General features: G+C 37.8%; 1 protein-coding gene across 5 annotated transcripts in view; it reads right to left on the reverse strand.

Moving 5' to 3' along the window:
* The window catches only part of SHQ1 (SHQ1, H/ACA ribonucleoprotein assembly factor), an 87,005-nt gene that overhangs the window by 56,461 nt on the left and 13,285 nt on the right, over positions 1–17,259 (reverse strand). For all 5 annotated transcript variants that reach the window (XM_001373278.4, XM_007500094.3, XM_056804430.1 and 2 more), the window contains exons 5-6: positions 16,517–16,629; positions 10,111–10,241 (exon numbers count right to left, since the gene is read on the reverse strand). In XM_001373278.4, coding sequence (XP_001373315.1) covers positions 10,111–10,241; positions 16,517–16,629 — 244 coding nt within the window. The remainder of the gene's footprint in view (positions 1–10,110; positions 10,242–16,516; positions 16,630–17,259) is intronic.

Genomic DNA, 17,259 nt, shown 5'->3' on the forward strand with positions numbered 1-17,259 from the left:
GGGGGGGCGGGAGAAAAAGAAAATGATCTTTGTTTCTAATGAATAATGTTTGAAAATGACCAAATAAAATAATGTTTAAAATTTTTTTAAAAAGAGAGAAGGTAAGGGTCTAAAACACAAACAAACAAAACAAAACAAAATAAGTGTAAATGTTTAAAATCAGGCATTTGCGTGTTTCTACAAATGATGTCCAAAAGAGACCTTCTCTCCTCTTGTATCCTCTTTCTCCTTTTTCTTCCTCTTTTAAGAGTCTCGTATTGGTTCTAATAAATGGTTGTATTTCCAAAAAAAAAATGAGAAAAACAATGCACATGGTATGTCTCTTTTTTTAAAAGTTAGTAGCAAGAGCAAAAAATGTTATTTCCATTCCCTCTACTAAGAGAATTAATTTCTACCACCTACCCATGTGTTAGCAAGCCAGAGCTACAGAAAAGGAACTTCTCAAAATGGGATGAAGATGACAACTAAAAACATCTAAAACTTGAGAAAAACACAGAAAACCCATATCTAACAGCAAAGCCTCAAGTGACTCATTCGCTACCTGTACCAAAGCATTCGCTAGAGTCACAAAAGCAAAACAAAAAAACAACTGCTCCCCTCATGTCTAGATTTATTGCAGAAGTCATATTGGACCTTATTTCTTATATTTTGTGTTCAGTTGTATTGATGGTGTCCAATTCTTTGACCCATTTGGGTTTCTTGGCAGATATCCTGGAGTAGTTCACCATTTCCTTCTCCAGCTCATTTGGCAGATGAGGAAACTGAAGCAAGCAGAGGCAAGTGACTTGCCCAGAGTCATACTTATTAAGTGTCTGAGGCCAGATTTGAACTCGGGAAGATAAGTCTTCCTGACTCCAGGCCATATATAAAAAGAGAATGCAATTAAATAGCTTCTCACTGATCTTCAATTGTTTTGAATTGCTTAGTCAAACTGCTTTTACCTCCTATATCTAAAAGAAAAAGATATCACATTCACCTTTTTTTTAATGTTAAGTTTGTTGGAGAGGGACAGCATGGTGGCTCAGAAGATCAAGAGCCAGGTCTGGAAAAGGGAGGTCCTAGATTCAAATCTGGCATCTGGCCTCAGACACTTCTGAACTGTGTGACCTTGAGCAAGTCACTTAACCCCCATTGCCCAGCTCTTACCACTCTCCTAGTCTTGGCACCAAAGATCCTATGAGATGGTTTTTCTCAGTCACTCAATTTATCTATCAACAAGTATTTATTGAAGCACCCTGAGTACTGTTTGCTGGGGATACAAATTTAAAAAGGAAGACTGTTTCAGCACTTAAGAAATTCACCTTTTTTTTCATCTTTTCTTGAGAAATGTCAACTGCCTAATCAGTAAAAAGCCATTTAATTGCCCAAATCATTCCCTTCTTTTTCTTTGCCCAAGGGTAAGAAATGAGATTTTCTTCTTCACACAGCTCAGTAAACCCAGAAAAGAGAAAATATTCAAAATAGTCCTTCTCTAATCAAACTGGGATAATTATCTTTTCTCAAAGGAGAGTCATTCCTCCCATCATATTTTTGAAAATATAACTTTTTTGCTTTTACAGACTTCAAAGCTTTCCACCTTGGCCTATGATACAGACTTTTGACACAAGCTTTTTCTAGATCTTAGAGTCTAGCTAGTCTAGTTCCTCCACTCTTCCCTCCAAAAATGCATTCTTACACACAGAGTTATTATTTATTTACTTATTTTTAAGCCTATGCTTTCTGTCTAAGAGCCATACTAAGCACTGATCCTAAGGCACAAGAGTGGTATGGGCTGAGCCACTGTGGTGAAGTGACTTGTCCAGGGTTAAGCAACAAGGATGTAGCTGAGGCCAGATCTAACATCCCATTTGCAGGCCTGGCACTCGATCCCCTGAGCCACCTCACTGCCCCTGGATCTGTCTCAATACACAGCAATGCCTCTCACAAATTTTAAGTTTAATATCCACAAATATTATTTGTATGAGAAACTCTGTCCAAAATACTTATATATGAAAATGCAATCAATTTGTAGCCAACAAGTTAGAGGAATACCTATTAAAAGTAAGAACTGAAACATAAATGTGACTCCTAAAAAGGCCTAATACAGAGGCAGAGTCAAAGTGGCAGAAAGTTTTTCTGACCAGCATGCATAGCACACCTCCTTTACAATCTAGAAAATGTGCCAAACCAAATTTTCATCAGGAAAACTAAGAAAAAGTCACAGTGAGTTATTTTTCTAGTCCAAGGAAGCTTAGGGATTCAGAGAAAGAGGTCTGGGGAGCCTGGACAGAAAAGGTCCAGGAGTAGCCAGAAGCTGAAGTAGGGAGCATCCTAGCATCCAAGGATGGACAGAAAGAGACCCCAGGGGAAACCTAAACTAGCACACAGTACAGAAATAGGTGCCATCTGGCACCTCTGTTGCCCATCACCCAGATTCATCATCACCATTCAGTAAAGGGTCTTTGAAAAATAAATTAAAAATGGGAGATTAAAAAAATTAACTGGAAACTAAATAAGAATCCTAAAGAATGCATAGGTAAGAAAATTAAAGAAACAATCAAAAAATTCATTAAAGATAATGATGGCAATGAGACAGCATACCAAAATTAAATTTGTGGAATGCAGGCAAAACAATAATAATGGAAAAATTTATCTCTAAGTATTTAAATTGATAAAAGAGAAAAAGAACAAGCAAGATTCCACAGGTTACCTCTTTATCATCATACAATCAACTGAAAGGAGTTTTCTACAAGATCATATTGTGTTGATTGTTTCTTGTCCATAAAAAGGATTTGATTCAGTAGAAGCAGATGCTACCTTAAAAGCTCTCCTGCAAATCAACAACTTTCATGTACATGGTGAAATGATAAAGTATTATTATCCAATGACAGTCTGATCATGAATATGGAAAAACAGGGAAGCTCATTCACAGGAGCAAAGTGGAGATCCAGAGCAATCACAAGTTGGAGAGGGCTCTCCTAGAGATCCAAAATCTACCCTATCTTCACAGCAAACAATTCACTCTATAATCTCCTTCAGACTCCTAAAAATATGGCAGTGATAATCACCTACTTATTATTAATTCTCCAAAAGACACAGACAATTAATTAGTATGCCAACCCATACCCTTAAATGGGGAGCCCTCTCCCACTCCTCAAGTGCTACAGCTACAGGTTTTCTTTCAGAATTGACTGATGATTCCATCTCAAAACACTAAGTTCACAAGAGATAAAAAGGGCATTCTCGATAGGAAGTACAATGACTATAAACTTAAATTTTATGTGCCATTAGAACAAACAATAAGAATAAGCCAAGATTCTTAGACTGAAATGAACTACTCAAAGCCATCTTCCAGAAATCAGATCATCAACAAAACATCTGACATATCAATTTACAAGTCCTTGGGGGAAGAAACCTAGATAACTTCAAAGATAATTACTTTAATAATAGCCACAGTATCACATTTGGCTATAAGATTAGAATAACAGCCCCATAAAGAGGCCAAAGCACTTTACACAACTATAACTCAATTTTACATATTCAGGTTAAGATCCCTTTGATGGAACAATCAAAATCTAAAAGTCTCTTGTTACTATAACTTGTGTTAACTTCTTTAAGGGACAAGGGAGAAGAGGGCAGTGAAAAAAGTAATACCCTTCAGTTCCTAAGAATGAAGCCTTTCAGGAAGGGAAAAAGGAAGTGATGATAACAATCTCCAAGGAATGTGGACATAGGCCACTTTTTTTTTTTTTTAAACCCTTACCTTCCATCTTGGAGTCAATACTGTGTATTGGCTCCAAGGCAGAAGAGTGGTAAGGGCTAGGCAATGGGGGTCAAGTGACTTGGGAGGGTCAGGCATCTGGGAAGTGTCTGAGGCCAGATTTGAACCCAGGGCTTCTCATCTTTAGGCCTGGTTCTCAATCCACTGAGCTACCCAGCTGCCCCGACACATGCCACTTTACCACATTTCTGTCCTTCCGTCCGTATGCAAGATTCAAAAATCTTGACTTAGGAATTATCATTTCCTTTAAGGCTCATTTTTTTCAACCCATGTGTCATCCCAGTTAAAGAGAAAATGAGCTGGTCCCCTGGTGAGAGCAAGGTTTAACAGGTGGACAACCAAAGTGCTCTATGGGAAACTTTACAATGTTGGAAGACATTGAGTCAGAACTACCTGAGTATCTATTACACACAACATTTTTTTGAAGTTTTCTTATATTAGATAAAAAAATATACACAAGATTTAAAAAATCATACTTCCTATGCCTCAAATGTTTGTCTTAAAAAGAATTTTTGAAAAATCCCATTGAGACCATACAAAAGTATATCTATATGGAAAGATAAGAACTATCATTTTACATAAAAAGAGTACACACACATACTTCTTCCTCAATTCTACTATGGAACCTTGGAGAGATTCAGAAGCATCACTGTTCTATAATCTATTTCATGACCTTCCACCATGCCTACAAATAACCTGCTTTTAAAATGACAGCTCCTAGAGGGAATGTGGGCAAACTGGGACACGAATGCCCTACTGGTGGAGTTGTGAACTAATTCAACAATTGGAGAACAATTAAGAGCTATGTCCAAAGAGCCATAAAACTGTAGGTTTATACCCCAAAAAGATCAATGAAAAAGGAAGAACAAAAACATTTATAGCAGCTCTTCTTGTAATGGCAAAGAATTGGAAATGAAGAGGATGTCCAACAATTGGGGAACAGCTGAACAAGCTGTGTGGGATATGACTGTGATGGAGTACTCTTGCACTAAGAAGTGATGGGAAGGATGATTTCAGAAAGATGGGGGAAGACTTACATGAACTGATACACACTGAAGTGGGCAGAACCAAAGCATATTGTATACAGAAAGTGCAATACTGTAATGATGGTCAGCTTTGGAAGTCTTCGCTACTTGGATCAGTACAATGATCCAAAACAATTCCAAAGGACTCATGATTGAAATGCTATCCGCCTCCAGAGAGAAATGCTGAACTGAGTGCAGATCCAAACAGAGGATCACTTTACCTTCTTGCTGTTTTATTTTCAACATGGCTAATACAGAAATCTGTTCTGCATGACTTCACATGCAGAAAGCTTATCCTATCATTTGCCTTCTCAGTGAGAGGGGAAGAGGCTGGAGAGACGGAGAGAATTTGGAACCCAAAATTTTAAAAAGAATATTTAAGAAACCCTGCTTATAATCTAATAGTTATATTGAGTCTTACAGCATAGGCACAATAGCCAGGAGATAGAGAATACATTAAAGATCAAAGAAGATCAAGAATGAACTCAGGTCCTTAAATGATATTATATAGAGAGTTATCTTTGTAACATCCTGTCAGAGAAAATTAAGAATTTAAATAAAAGAAGATGGTTTCTTATGAATTTTGGGTAACCAGAGCTCAAACTTACAAAAAGGACACTGCAATGTTTTTTGCACACTACCTCTTTTTTTTAAAAAACCCTTACGAAGGTAAGTTTTAGAATTATTCAGAATATTGTTTTAGAATCAATACTGTGTATTCTAAGGTTCTCTGAAGCAGAAGAGCAGGTAAGGCTAGGGAATGAGGGTTAATTGACTTGCCCAGGGTCACACAGTTAGGAAGTGTCCAAGACCACATTTGAACCCAGGACCTCCTATCTCTGAGCCTGACTCTCAATCCACTGAGCCACCCAGCTATCCCCACACTACCTCTTTAATCTGATATAATTATAGCATAAGAACTGCTACTCAACTGTTAAGATTCAAAATTTTTCTAGGTATGTCATAACGTGCTAAGCAGGTCTAAGTGGCTTTTAGCCTTTTATTTTATAGCTGGTTATATGAAATTTATTCAATTTTGGAAAATGTCATTTACCAAATCAAGTGAAATGTAGATTCTAGAATATGTTGAAATAAATGTATGAATTTTTATCAAGAAGTCATTATAAATGTACTTTGATTACTAAGTAAGCCCAACTCTAAACTTTGTAAAGCGTAATTTCTTTGAAATCACACAAACTCCAACAAAACCATGTGGTCTTTCTTTCCTCTCTTGTGGCTTTGGAACCTCATTACATACTTCAATGTTTAGGGCAATGAGGTAGAGTACACTAATGCACTGAAAACCTAAAGGGCAGGATTTCTTTTGGGGCATGAATCTTAAATTCTTTTCAGGTTACACTTCTAAAATAACACAATCTGAATATTCTCAGGAATATTGCAAAGGGGATTATTTTAAGAAAAAGACATTTTACAGATTAGATTTAGTTTTCAAATTATGATATGGCAACTAATGCTGTCTCATGGAACCCCTCTGCTGTTAAGTTGTCTTTGATAATAAGTTGGACAGGTGGTCCACCTGGTGTTTATAACCCTCAGATGCAGCAATAAACTCTTGTCTGATGTCTCATAAAATCACCTCTAACAGATTTCAAACAAACATGTTAATTCATTTAACCAAAAGAGGGATGGAGAGAGACTATTTTTCTATTTTTCTGCTATTCAACTGTCCTTCCAACAATGAGACATTGAGAGCCCAAAGAGAGGAACAACTTAACATACTAAGATACTAATTTCTTTGAACTTATTAACAAGTGAACCTTAAAAATCAAAAGACATTTAAAAAAGTATTTTCCAAGAAAAAAATAGCTGAAAAGTTTCTCTTTCACTCAATTCAATATAACAAATACTATATTAAAGTGCCTGGCACTGTCCTAAGCCCCGGGGATATGAAAACAAAAATCAAAGTCCTTGATCTCAAGGAGCTAACAATGTAATGGAGAGATACAATGTGTGCACAGAGAAGAAAATATGAAATGATGTGGAAAAAATGACAGCACTAAGAATTGGACTAATCTAATATGACAAACCAGAGACCTTTACCCCAAAGAAGTCAAAGAAAAAGAAAAGGGCCTCATGTACCAAAGAAATTTAGAGCACCTTTTTTTGTATTAGCAGAAAACTGGAAACTAAAGGGGAATAAGTGAACAAATAATGGCACAGAAATAAAATGTGTCGTAAGAAATGATGCAAGGGATAGTTTCAGAGAAAATGGGGAATAACTGTATGAACTAATGCAGAGTAAAGTGAGCATACCAAGAGAACAATTTATATAATCACAATAAGCACTCTAAAACAAACAACTCTGAAAGCTATAAGAATTCTGATTCATACACTCCAATCTTGATTCCAGAAGACCAGTGATAAAGCACATTACTCACCTCCTAACAAAGGAATAAGACTCAGGTTGCAGAATGAAACATGTTTTAGATATGAACAATTTAGAGATTTTTTTTGCTTGACTATGTATAATTGGTTTTAAAAGGCTTCAGCACAGGGGGGGAAGGGAATGAATGATAAGTGGGTAAAAGAAAAATATCAATTTTTGTCCATTAAAAAATTGTTTTAAAAAAATAATCTAATAGATCAGGTCTATACTGAACACAAGAATATATTCTTCTTAGCTAAAAAAAACATTAAAGATTATTTTAATTCTTTGGGGGAAAACAAGTACAGGACTAATGAGGAAAATCTTTCTGTGGTAGCCGGTTCAGGCTTTGAAGGAAGCAAAGGGTCCTAAGAAGTGGAAAGGAAGGACAGGTGCATCCAAGAAATGGAAGGTAGAAAAAGCTCTTTGGAAAAGGGCTAGCAGGTCAGCTTGGCTTGATCATAGGGAGAAGTGATAGAATAGAAAATAAGTCTGGAAAGGCAAGAGCTAGTATGGAAGGAGCTTTTGATGCAAGGATAAACAATTTGTATTTTATTCCAGGGGTTCTCCAGAGCTACTAAAGATTTTTAAATAGAAGAGTTAAACAAGCAAATGTGTATCTTGTAAAAATGAATTCAGTATCTGACAGAAGAAGGACTGAAATGGGAGGAGAATAGCTAGAGGTAGTTATTACAGAGAAATGATAATGGCCTGAATTAGGGTGGCAGCTCTATGAATGGAAGGGAAGGCATGGTGAAATACAACCAGGCACCTGACAATGACTGACAGTGAAGACAAGGAGGGAAAGGGAAGAGACGGATGAATCTAGAATTTCAAACCTGGACAGCTGGACGGACGGCAGTGCTTTCACCAGAAAGAGATGTTTGGATAAGGCATGAATATGGGACAGGAAACAATGGAAAATGAGAGAATAGTTCAGAAGCAAGATTAGGGCTAGAGGGATTCAGTTCTCATAGATGCTGAGGAGACCATCTAGAGAGAAAAGACTAGAAGAAGGCTCAGGGCAGAGTTTTAGGGACACACTCATGCTTAGTGGGAAGGGGGTGAGGATCCCAAATCAAAGCACTGACAAGATAGCAAACACATAGGAACAGAACCAAGAGAAAGCAATGCCATGGAAGTCAAAGGAAGAGAGGATCCAGAGAAGGAGTGGTCAACAGTCAAAAGCAGCAGGAAGGCCAAGATGAATGCAAAATGAAAAAAGCCTGAAGAATTTAGCAGTTAAAAAGTACAAGCAGAACCAGGAGAACATTGTACTGAGACGGATAAACTGTGGTACAATCGAATGTAAATAACTTCTCCTGAGGGACTCGGGAGAAAGAAGTTCTCCACATCCAGAGAAAATCGTGGTAGCAGAAATGCAGAAGAAAAACGTGATCAATCACATAGTGCAACAGGCATGGAACTGGGGTTTGGATGTTAAAGGATCGCACTACTGCAAATATGAATAACATGGAAATAGGTTTTAAACAATGATATATGGATAACCCAGAGGAATTGCTTGTCAGCTCTGGGAGGGGGAAGGGAATCATGAATCATGTAACCATGGAAAAATATTTTAAAGAAAAAAAAGTACAATAATATTCATATAAAATCACAAGCTATTCCTAGGGAGCAGTCAGGTAGCTCCTTAGATAAAGCACTAGGCCTAGAGGCATAAGGTCCTGAGCTCCAATGTGGCCTCAGACACTTCCAAGCTGGGTGACCCTAGGCGAGTCACTGAACCCCCAAGGCAGAGCCCTTACTGCTCTTCTGCCTTACTTAGATCAACCCTTAATATCAATTCTAAGATAGAAGGCAAGAGTTTAAAAAAGCTATTCCCAAAGAGACAAATAGTCAAAGGATGTGCCCAGACAAAAAAGACCTGCAAATTCTTCACAACTATAAGAAGGAATGTTTCAGGTACTAAATAATATGAAAAATGCAGAGAAATCCTGGCGATGTTAAAAACAGACAACATTGATAAAAATGTATGTTGGGAAATGATCGCTGATGATGCTGGGGAAGCATTTCGGCTGAGTGCTGCAATCACATTCCAAGCTGCCTGGAAGGAAGAGACTTGAAGGTGGCAGCACAGAGGCCACCCCTTAAAGTGTCTCCCTCTCATGTGAGCGAATGGCTATATGAAGTGAGAAGAGGCCCAGGCACGCCTGCGGGAAGCAATGGAAAAAGAGGCTGAAAATGGAGAAGAATGAGAGGCGCTGCTGCGGGATGGGGTATCCTTGGCAGCACAAGCAAGGCTGTGGTTCTGGTCGAAAAGAAGGGTGGCTGGAGCAGGTGTGACAGGAACGAGAGGAGAGAGAAAGTCTGGGAAATGCCGAGTAGAGAAGCCACAGATTGACAAGGATGGCGTCTGTTTTCTGTGTACAGTAGGAGGCCCGAGAGGACTCCCTCCACTGTGAGAGAAGGGCGGAGGCTGCTGCAGGGGACCGATGGACCAACAATCTGGAATAATCACTGTGGGAAACGTGATGAACCCACCTCAGAAATACAGACATACAATTTCATGAAAATTAGTGCCCAAGTCCTCCCTCTGCACAAACCCAAACAGTGACCCTGTCAGGGTAAGCTGCGGCAGACAAAAGGATTCATCACCACATTTCCGGAGAGTCGCTCCTCCAGATTTAGCTCAGCCTATACGTGAGGTCTGTCCTGGAAGCCTCTCCAGCTCTGAAGGGCCAGCCTCCCACAGTCTGTACTCTGTTGGCACAGCTCTGGAAAACCCCAAACCCCTCCAAGGCCATGAAGAGACTGGAAGGAGACTAGAAGGAGAAATGAAAACTGAACCTCTGCACTATACAGGGTAGTGACAGTGTTGCCTTTAGTCAAAAAGTTAAGAGAGGGGGAAAAATACCCCAAAACTGGTAGCTCACGTGGACAGACCAAAAAGAGCAAAAAGAAGGTCATTGTGAGCTCACCCTGAAATGCTTCGTCTTTATTCTGCTCCGGATTTTTTCCTATCGAGTCCATCATTTTTGAAAAGGCTATCGTCCACCAGGGCTTATACTTCAAAAGGTGTCGAATAGCCGCATCTTCAAAGTAGTCTGCCCTGGAAAAAGAAGAGAGGCACTTGTTACAAAGAATAGTCACATAGTCTTTATTTTTAATCTTTCTTTCCGTTAATCACCTTAAATCAACTATATATATATATATATATATATATATATATATATATATATATATATATCTTCACTCTTTGCTGCCATTTCCCCATCTGTCAATGAACTGGAGAAAAAAAAATAAGGGCATTAAAGTAATTTCACTCCTAAAAACCATTGAACAAAAATAATAATCCTGGAAGGAAGAGTGATGTCCAATATATTCTCCTAGTAATTTCTAATTATATTTAACTTTTTCTCGTTGCTAATTACCAAGTAACTAAAGAACAGTACACATTGCAAAAGAGGTCATCCACATGTCTAATATCTTCCAAAAATAAAAGCATTCCCCCCACCAACCCCCCCCAAACACTTCTATCATTGGTATCCCACGGTGGAGCTGTGTGGCGGCACACAACCGTCTAACATTGCACCACACACATCAGGTTTTACAAAGGCAAAGGTTTTTCAATCAAATTAGCAAAAAAAAAAAAAGGGAAAAAATCCCCATAAAGCCACAAGCAGTTCCTGGAATCTCCACAGACAGATAGCCAGCATCTAGGTTGGATGATTTTCCTTATTTTCAGGGCAGTCTCCAGCAGTGCTTAATACAATGAAAGTGCTGGGCCAAGGAGGGGCTCAGCACATTAATTTTAGTTACCATCGCTGCTAACACGTAGGCAGACAAAAGGGAGAAAGGGGAAGTTCCAACCATCTCTCCCCAGCTTGGCCGGTTCTTCCACTGTGTCGTTTGTCACTCCCTCTCCTTCCTTCTTTCTGCCCCAGACACAGAAGACAACTTCTAAGATTTGTGTTTTCTTTTATTCTACTCCTTGGTGGAAGGCACCCCGGCATCAGGAAAAACTACTGGAACACAACATTCCCTGGAGGGGAATTTCTTTCCCATTCTCATTAATCATTCAACTTAAAGTCTTATTTATCGCTTCAAAGAAAACAGAAAACTATGCTAGAGAAATAATTCGGTACTTGGGGAATTGTCATAGTGGCTTCATGTCTGTCCCAAAGTTATTGTATTCCTCTTTACATGTAGTCCAAATAGAAAAGCAAGACCAAGTAGAGAGCCTAGCTAAATAAGCCATTTTTTAAATGGGGGGAGTTGGGAAAAGGAAGGTTGAAAGAAAAATTCAAGGTATGTGAATAAAGTCCTATAGCCTTTTAAAATTTTGAGTTTTATTTAAGAGTACCAGCCTCACAGTCAGGAAGATCGAAGTTTGAATCCAGCCTCAGATATTTTCTAGTAGTGTGCATGCGCAAGTCACCTAACCTTTGTCTGCCCAGTTTCCTCCACTATAAAATGGGGAACCTAACTCACAGGATTATAGTAAAGCTTAAATAAAATGAGATATTAGTAAAGTTCTTTGAAAATCTTAAAACACGATCTAAATGTTAACAATTACTCTTTATTTGTAATATTACTATCAATATTGACCATCACAAGACCAAATACACAACAACTTGGTAGGTTGATTACATGCAGTATTTGCAATGACTTTGAACTTTCTTTAAAAATACTTTTACAACTGTTTAAATACTTAAATCAGTGACATTCAAGATGATTTTGGAAATACAACATCAGCAGTATTCAGGCTTATAAAATGGAAACCACTATTTCTACCCAAAAATGTCAAAGAGAAGGGAATGTAATGGAAAATAATAAAAGCACTAATACCAAAAGACTCTATTGGCATTTTGCATAAAATATAATTAAGGCATATACCTGATAGTATTCAACTGCCAGGAAACTTTCAGATAAAGACTAAATTTATTTTAGAAAATTACCAGCACATTGTAAGTTTATCTATGCCACTCTGAGAATACACTTTCTGACAAGATTTTACCCAATAAAATTCACAGTTAAAAATTTAATCAATTAAGCTCAAATCCCTTTTTCAAATTTTGTTCTTTCAAATTTGGTCACTTCCTTTCCTTAGAGGAATAATATACTGAACATAGTTCAAATTTTCTTTGATGATTCTGATCAAAATTCTGAACATACAAGCCTTATTTTATAAGAATAACCCAAACACTACCTCTTTAACTGATGATTTTCCACAATATCCGTTTTAAGCACATTTCCTCACAAGAGTATGAAATCCTGTCATAATGTTTTGAAGTCATTAAATACATAAATCACATAATAAATTCTTATTTTAAAACTGTTGGGAATCTCTGAAATGTCCCTTGATAAAAAGATTCCTTCTTCTTTCTCTCTCTGATTCTACTAAGATACCTCTGTTTGACTTCACTATCACTTCTTTGCTTTATTTCCACCCCACCTTGGCCCCAGATGCCTGATCCCCAGTCCCTGCACCTCCCCCAGTCTGAGGAGTCAGGTCTTACTTTTCTTTAAGCCAAAAGATTACATCTCTAAAAAGCCAGTTCTTCCCTGCCCTTTTCTGGGAGATTTCAGCCACTCTTTGCAGAAAATAACAAAGACTGAGGGAAGAGTACAATTTAGAAAATTAGTCTAAAACTTCCATAAAGACTCTTTAAACACATCATATGTATGTGTGTATGTGTGTATACATATAAAGAGGTGTTTTGTAAAAATAATAAGCAATCAATGAATTGATTATGGATATAAATTGATTAGATACTCTGCTTGCTGAGCTTACAAAGTATCTTCAGTTTATGTAAGTGAAATGCAGCTCATAAGTGAACTTCTCTTCAGGGTCAGGCGCAAGGACGCTAAGGAGACTCTTTTTATACAAAAATAAACTATACATTGAGAATATAAGGATATAAAAGGATTTCTAACTGGAAGGGATTCTAACTCCACCCAAATAAAACTCCCTGGTTCCACAAGAAACAGTGTCTCCTGTTTCCAAAGGCTACACTGATCCTTCCTGATCTGACTAATCCAAATTTCCCCTAATTTAAAATAGTATAAACTAACACTATTATCCTCATAAGAAGTATATAATTCTTAACATTGTCTCCAAGTTAAAAAAATAACAAAGGCCAGTTGGCTGAGCCTCAGCAAGAACCAAGTTAGGAATCTAAGTCTTAGCAAACTCAGATTCCAAACCAAAGACCAGGTCTTTGTTTGGTCTCCTCAGAGATAAAACAATCTATGAAACAGCAATAGACAGTCACTAGTGTTTTCCAAGTTGGAAAAGGAAATCACTTTGCTCCTTCAGGTTTTTCCTTCTTTCCTTCTACCTTCAGACAGTGTGAAAAGAGAGAAAAGAAGATGTCACCTGCTCCCAGCACTCCAAGAGTGTAACTGCCACTCCCTGAGGCTACCACAGAAAAACTGTTATACCTCACACACACACTGTCAACATTTGAAACTGACACTCTGTCGCAGATCTGTTTCAAACTCCAATTCTTTCTCAAGCTAGCTTCTTCACTTCTTATCTCTAAACTAATGTAACAAGACTTAATTTCTAATACCATCCTTATAGGTTTTATAATCAATTTTGCTTCTTTCCACCACCAGAACTTATCTTTCATTTATAACACTGTTCTTACTAAACTAGCTATAGTATTGTTGCTTCTAACATTAAATTTCACAGAACTAATTAATGACTCTAGGAAAGGTATGCCTACATAATAATTCAGAAGAAGATGTAGTAAGGTAGGAGATTAAGGTAAATTTATATTAAGCCCAATAACTATTTTTGTCACAAATGGGGCATGGCTGAAAAAGCTGTGGAATATGAATGTGACTGCCTATAAGAAATGATAAAATCAGAGAACCCTAGGTAGTAGAACTGATTCTGGAGGAAATTAGCAGAACTGGAATTTTTTTAATTTAAGAGCAGCAATATTATTACAATTTTTTAAAAAGGAAATTACCAGGGCAGCTGAGTGGTTCAGTGAATGGAGAGCCAGGCCTAGAGACACTTCCTAGCTATGTGACCCTGAACAAGTCACTGAACCCCCATTGCCTAGCCCTTACTGCTCTTCTGCCTTGGAACCAATACATAGTATTGATTCTAAGACAGAAAGTAAGGGTTTATAAAAAAGGAAATTACATAATAACCATTTCCCCAAGCCAAAAATGTTAAATAGGATAAATCACCTCTTTTATTTCTAGGATGCCCAAGAAAATAAACCAAAAGACATAAATAGGAGAGGGGGACAAGTTTTTTTCTAAAGGATTCTTTTTCTTGGGGTCACATACCAGTTGAGAATGAAGTCTCAGTCTGTATGTCCAAGAAGTTAGGCTAGTCTCCTATCAAAATATGGGGAGCATGTAATTCTCACCCACAGTCAATAAGTATACATTTGACTTAGCAATTAACATTAATAACCTGTAACAATCTGTGAAATGATTAAGATATACAATTTCTAACATCACAAAATATCAAATGGCCCAAGACAACACAGCTTCCATTCTCCCATTTTCCCTAATTTTGAGACTTAATTTAAAATATTTTTTCAAAGGTTATGATAAAAAGAGGTATTATTTGTTAATAAACAGAGAAGATCATAGATCAAAAGAAAATAAACAGAAAAAACTAAAGTAATGAACTTCTGGGGAAAAGAAAAGGAAAAAAGGTGGAGAAAAATACAATTTTTATATTATTCTTCTAACTATAAAACCAAATTTCTTAACAGTTTTAGCCCAAGAATTTATTTTTTGTTCCCTTTTATAAAAGCTAGGCCATTGTTCTAATTAAGCTCCCTCCTTCTCAAACCTTCATGATGTCCTCACCCTCATCTGGAAATTTGCTGACAATAGAGATTCCATTTTAAATATTCAGCATGAATTTAAATGGGCTTCTTCAAACTGCTCTTCAGCAGACCTTTAAAACCATCCATTGGTGAGATAAACATAATTAGAAATGGCAACATAAATGGGATAGAAGCTCAGATGTCCTCTAAAATATAAAAGATATCCTGTTCTGAGGACCCTGTATAATGTCCCAAAGTCTTGCTACTTATCACTGTATCATATAGTACATGACATTTGCACACAAGATATACTTTATTCCAATTAGCATTATGCTCTGACAGGAGATAAAATATTAATTACCAGAGGAACAGCAAGCACTCAGATCATACATAAGAAGGAATTAAGGGGGGAAAATGTTACTGCTTTCTCTCATTTTAACAGCAGATCCCAGTTGTCAAAAATCTGTATCCCAGAAAAAGACAAATTTGCCAAGAATGAGAGTTTATGTTTGGAAAATAATCTGGAAAAGTTTTTGCAAGGAAATGACTCAGTCAAAATGTCAAAGTAAGAATAAAAAAGTTTTTTAAAATATATTCGTAATTGGCACATAGCATTATTAAAATCTGTAAATGTTTGAATAATCCCAGTTAAGTTCAAATAAAAACAAACACACAAAGTTGTCTATCCCCTAAGGGAGTCACACACTTAACTACACATAGCAAAGCCTGTTCTTACAACAGTGGTTTAGAACAATGGAGGTTCCTAAAACACTTTGTGATGCTTGACAGAAACATAGAACAGTCCCAGAGTCAATGTGAGAAAAGAATTCACACTGAGAGTAATGAAGCACTTTCAAGTTTGCCAAGAGTTTGACAGGCATCGTCTCCCCACTTCAGAGACAAGGAAGTAGAGCTGAGGAGAGGCAAGTGACTCAGGGGCAGAGGAGGGATTCACACCTGGCTCCCCAGGTCACGGCAGCTCTCAGAACTCAGCTCCAACCTCTACTCAAGAACTACTTCATTAGGTCTTGTTGAGAAGACTAAGAAAAAACAAAATTGCAATGTTAGAAGCAGATGACAGCTAACAGAGGAAAACGAGGGGGGGGGGGCATATAAATATTTCTATTAGCATTCTAGTTATACTTTCTTGGTGAAGAATTATTCATAAGTTAAAGACAGGATTTAGTATAATGAAAGTATTGACCGAGCCTGGACCCTTGCTAAAAAATGCCAGGTAGGTAAAAACTGGAACTATACTTATGAAAATTCACAGAGATGCATTTGCTCATGGCTTTGGATTTTTAAACCAATTAAATGATTAGCCTTAATACTCTATTTTACCCTCAACAAACAGAGCTTGAAGTATCCACTAAAAGCGCCAACTACGAAATAGCATTTGACGTCTAAATGGATCCCTGTCTTGTTCCTGGAGGTGCTGCCCTTAGAGGTGAGGTCAGGGCCCAGTTTAGCTAAGAGAAGCCACGGCCACAGTCAGCTCCCAGCTGAAGCCTGGCCATGGCCTACAAGAAGCAACAGCTTCCTCCTCTCTTGGGGATGGGAGTGAACCTCACACCATACTTACAAGTAATGGTCAGGATCAAACTTGAGTTCTTCAGTGGCCAGTCGCTGGCGTCTGCGCTCGGCAGGGGGCGTGGAGTCAGGCTCTCGGATGTCCACCACGTCACTCATTTCATCCTAGAGGCAGTCAGTCAAAAAAGAAGAGGGTGAATCACGTCACTGAAATCACACAAGCCACCTCAAGACAGAAAATGCAGACCAAGCATCCAGCAGAGCCATCTAGCTTGTCAGAAGTTGATGCCAGAACCCACCGGTACCGGAGCCTAGGAGTAAAAAGGAAATACATAGGGAGCTGCTGGGTTCCTCAGAGGATAAAGAGCCAGCTTGGAGACAGGAGGTCCTGGATTCAAATGTGACTCAGACACTTCCTAGCTGGGTGACTCTGGGCAAGTCACTGAACCTCCCACCATAGCCCTGACCACTCTTCTGCCCTGGAACCAATACACAGCATGGATTCTAAGACAGAAGGGGAAGGTTTGAAAAAAAAAAACAACAGAAGATAGGGATTTTAAAAAGGAAATAAACAGCTTTTTAAGATGATTAATAAATTGATTTTTCTACTGAATTCAATAGCGTTTCAATAGATGACATTTAATGAACTTATTATGTATACTACCTTAGATTCACAAAATGTTTTTAACTGTTCAAAGGGCTTTCATATTCATTTACAGAGAAAAGCCTCCTTAGAAGTGTTGTTGGACTTTTTCACTTAGGAAGCCAAAGACCACACCACACAAAAGCATTTTC

Source organism: Monodelphis domestica, chromosome 7 (genome assembly GCF_027887165.1).
Source record: "Monodelphis domestica isolate mMonDom1 chromosome 7, mMonDom1.pri, whole genome shotgun sequence".
Taxonomy (NCBI): domain Eukaryota; kingdom Metazoa; phylum Chordata; class Mammalia; order Didelphimorphia; family Didelphidae; genus Monodelphis; species Monodelphis domestica.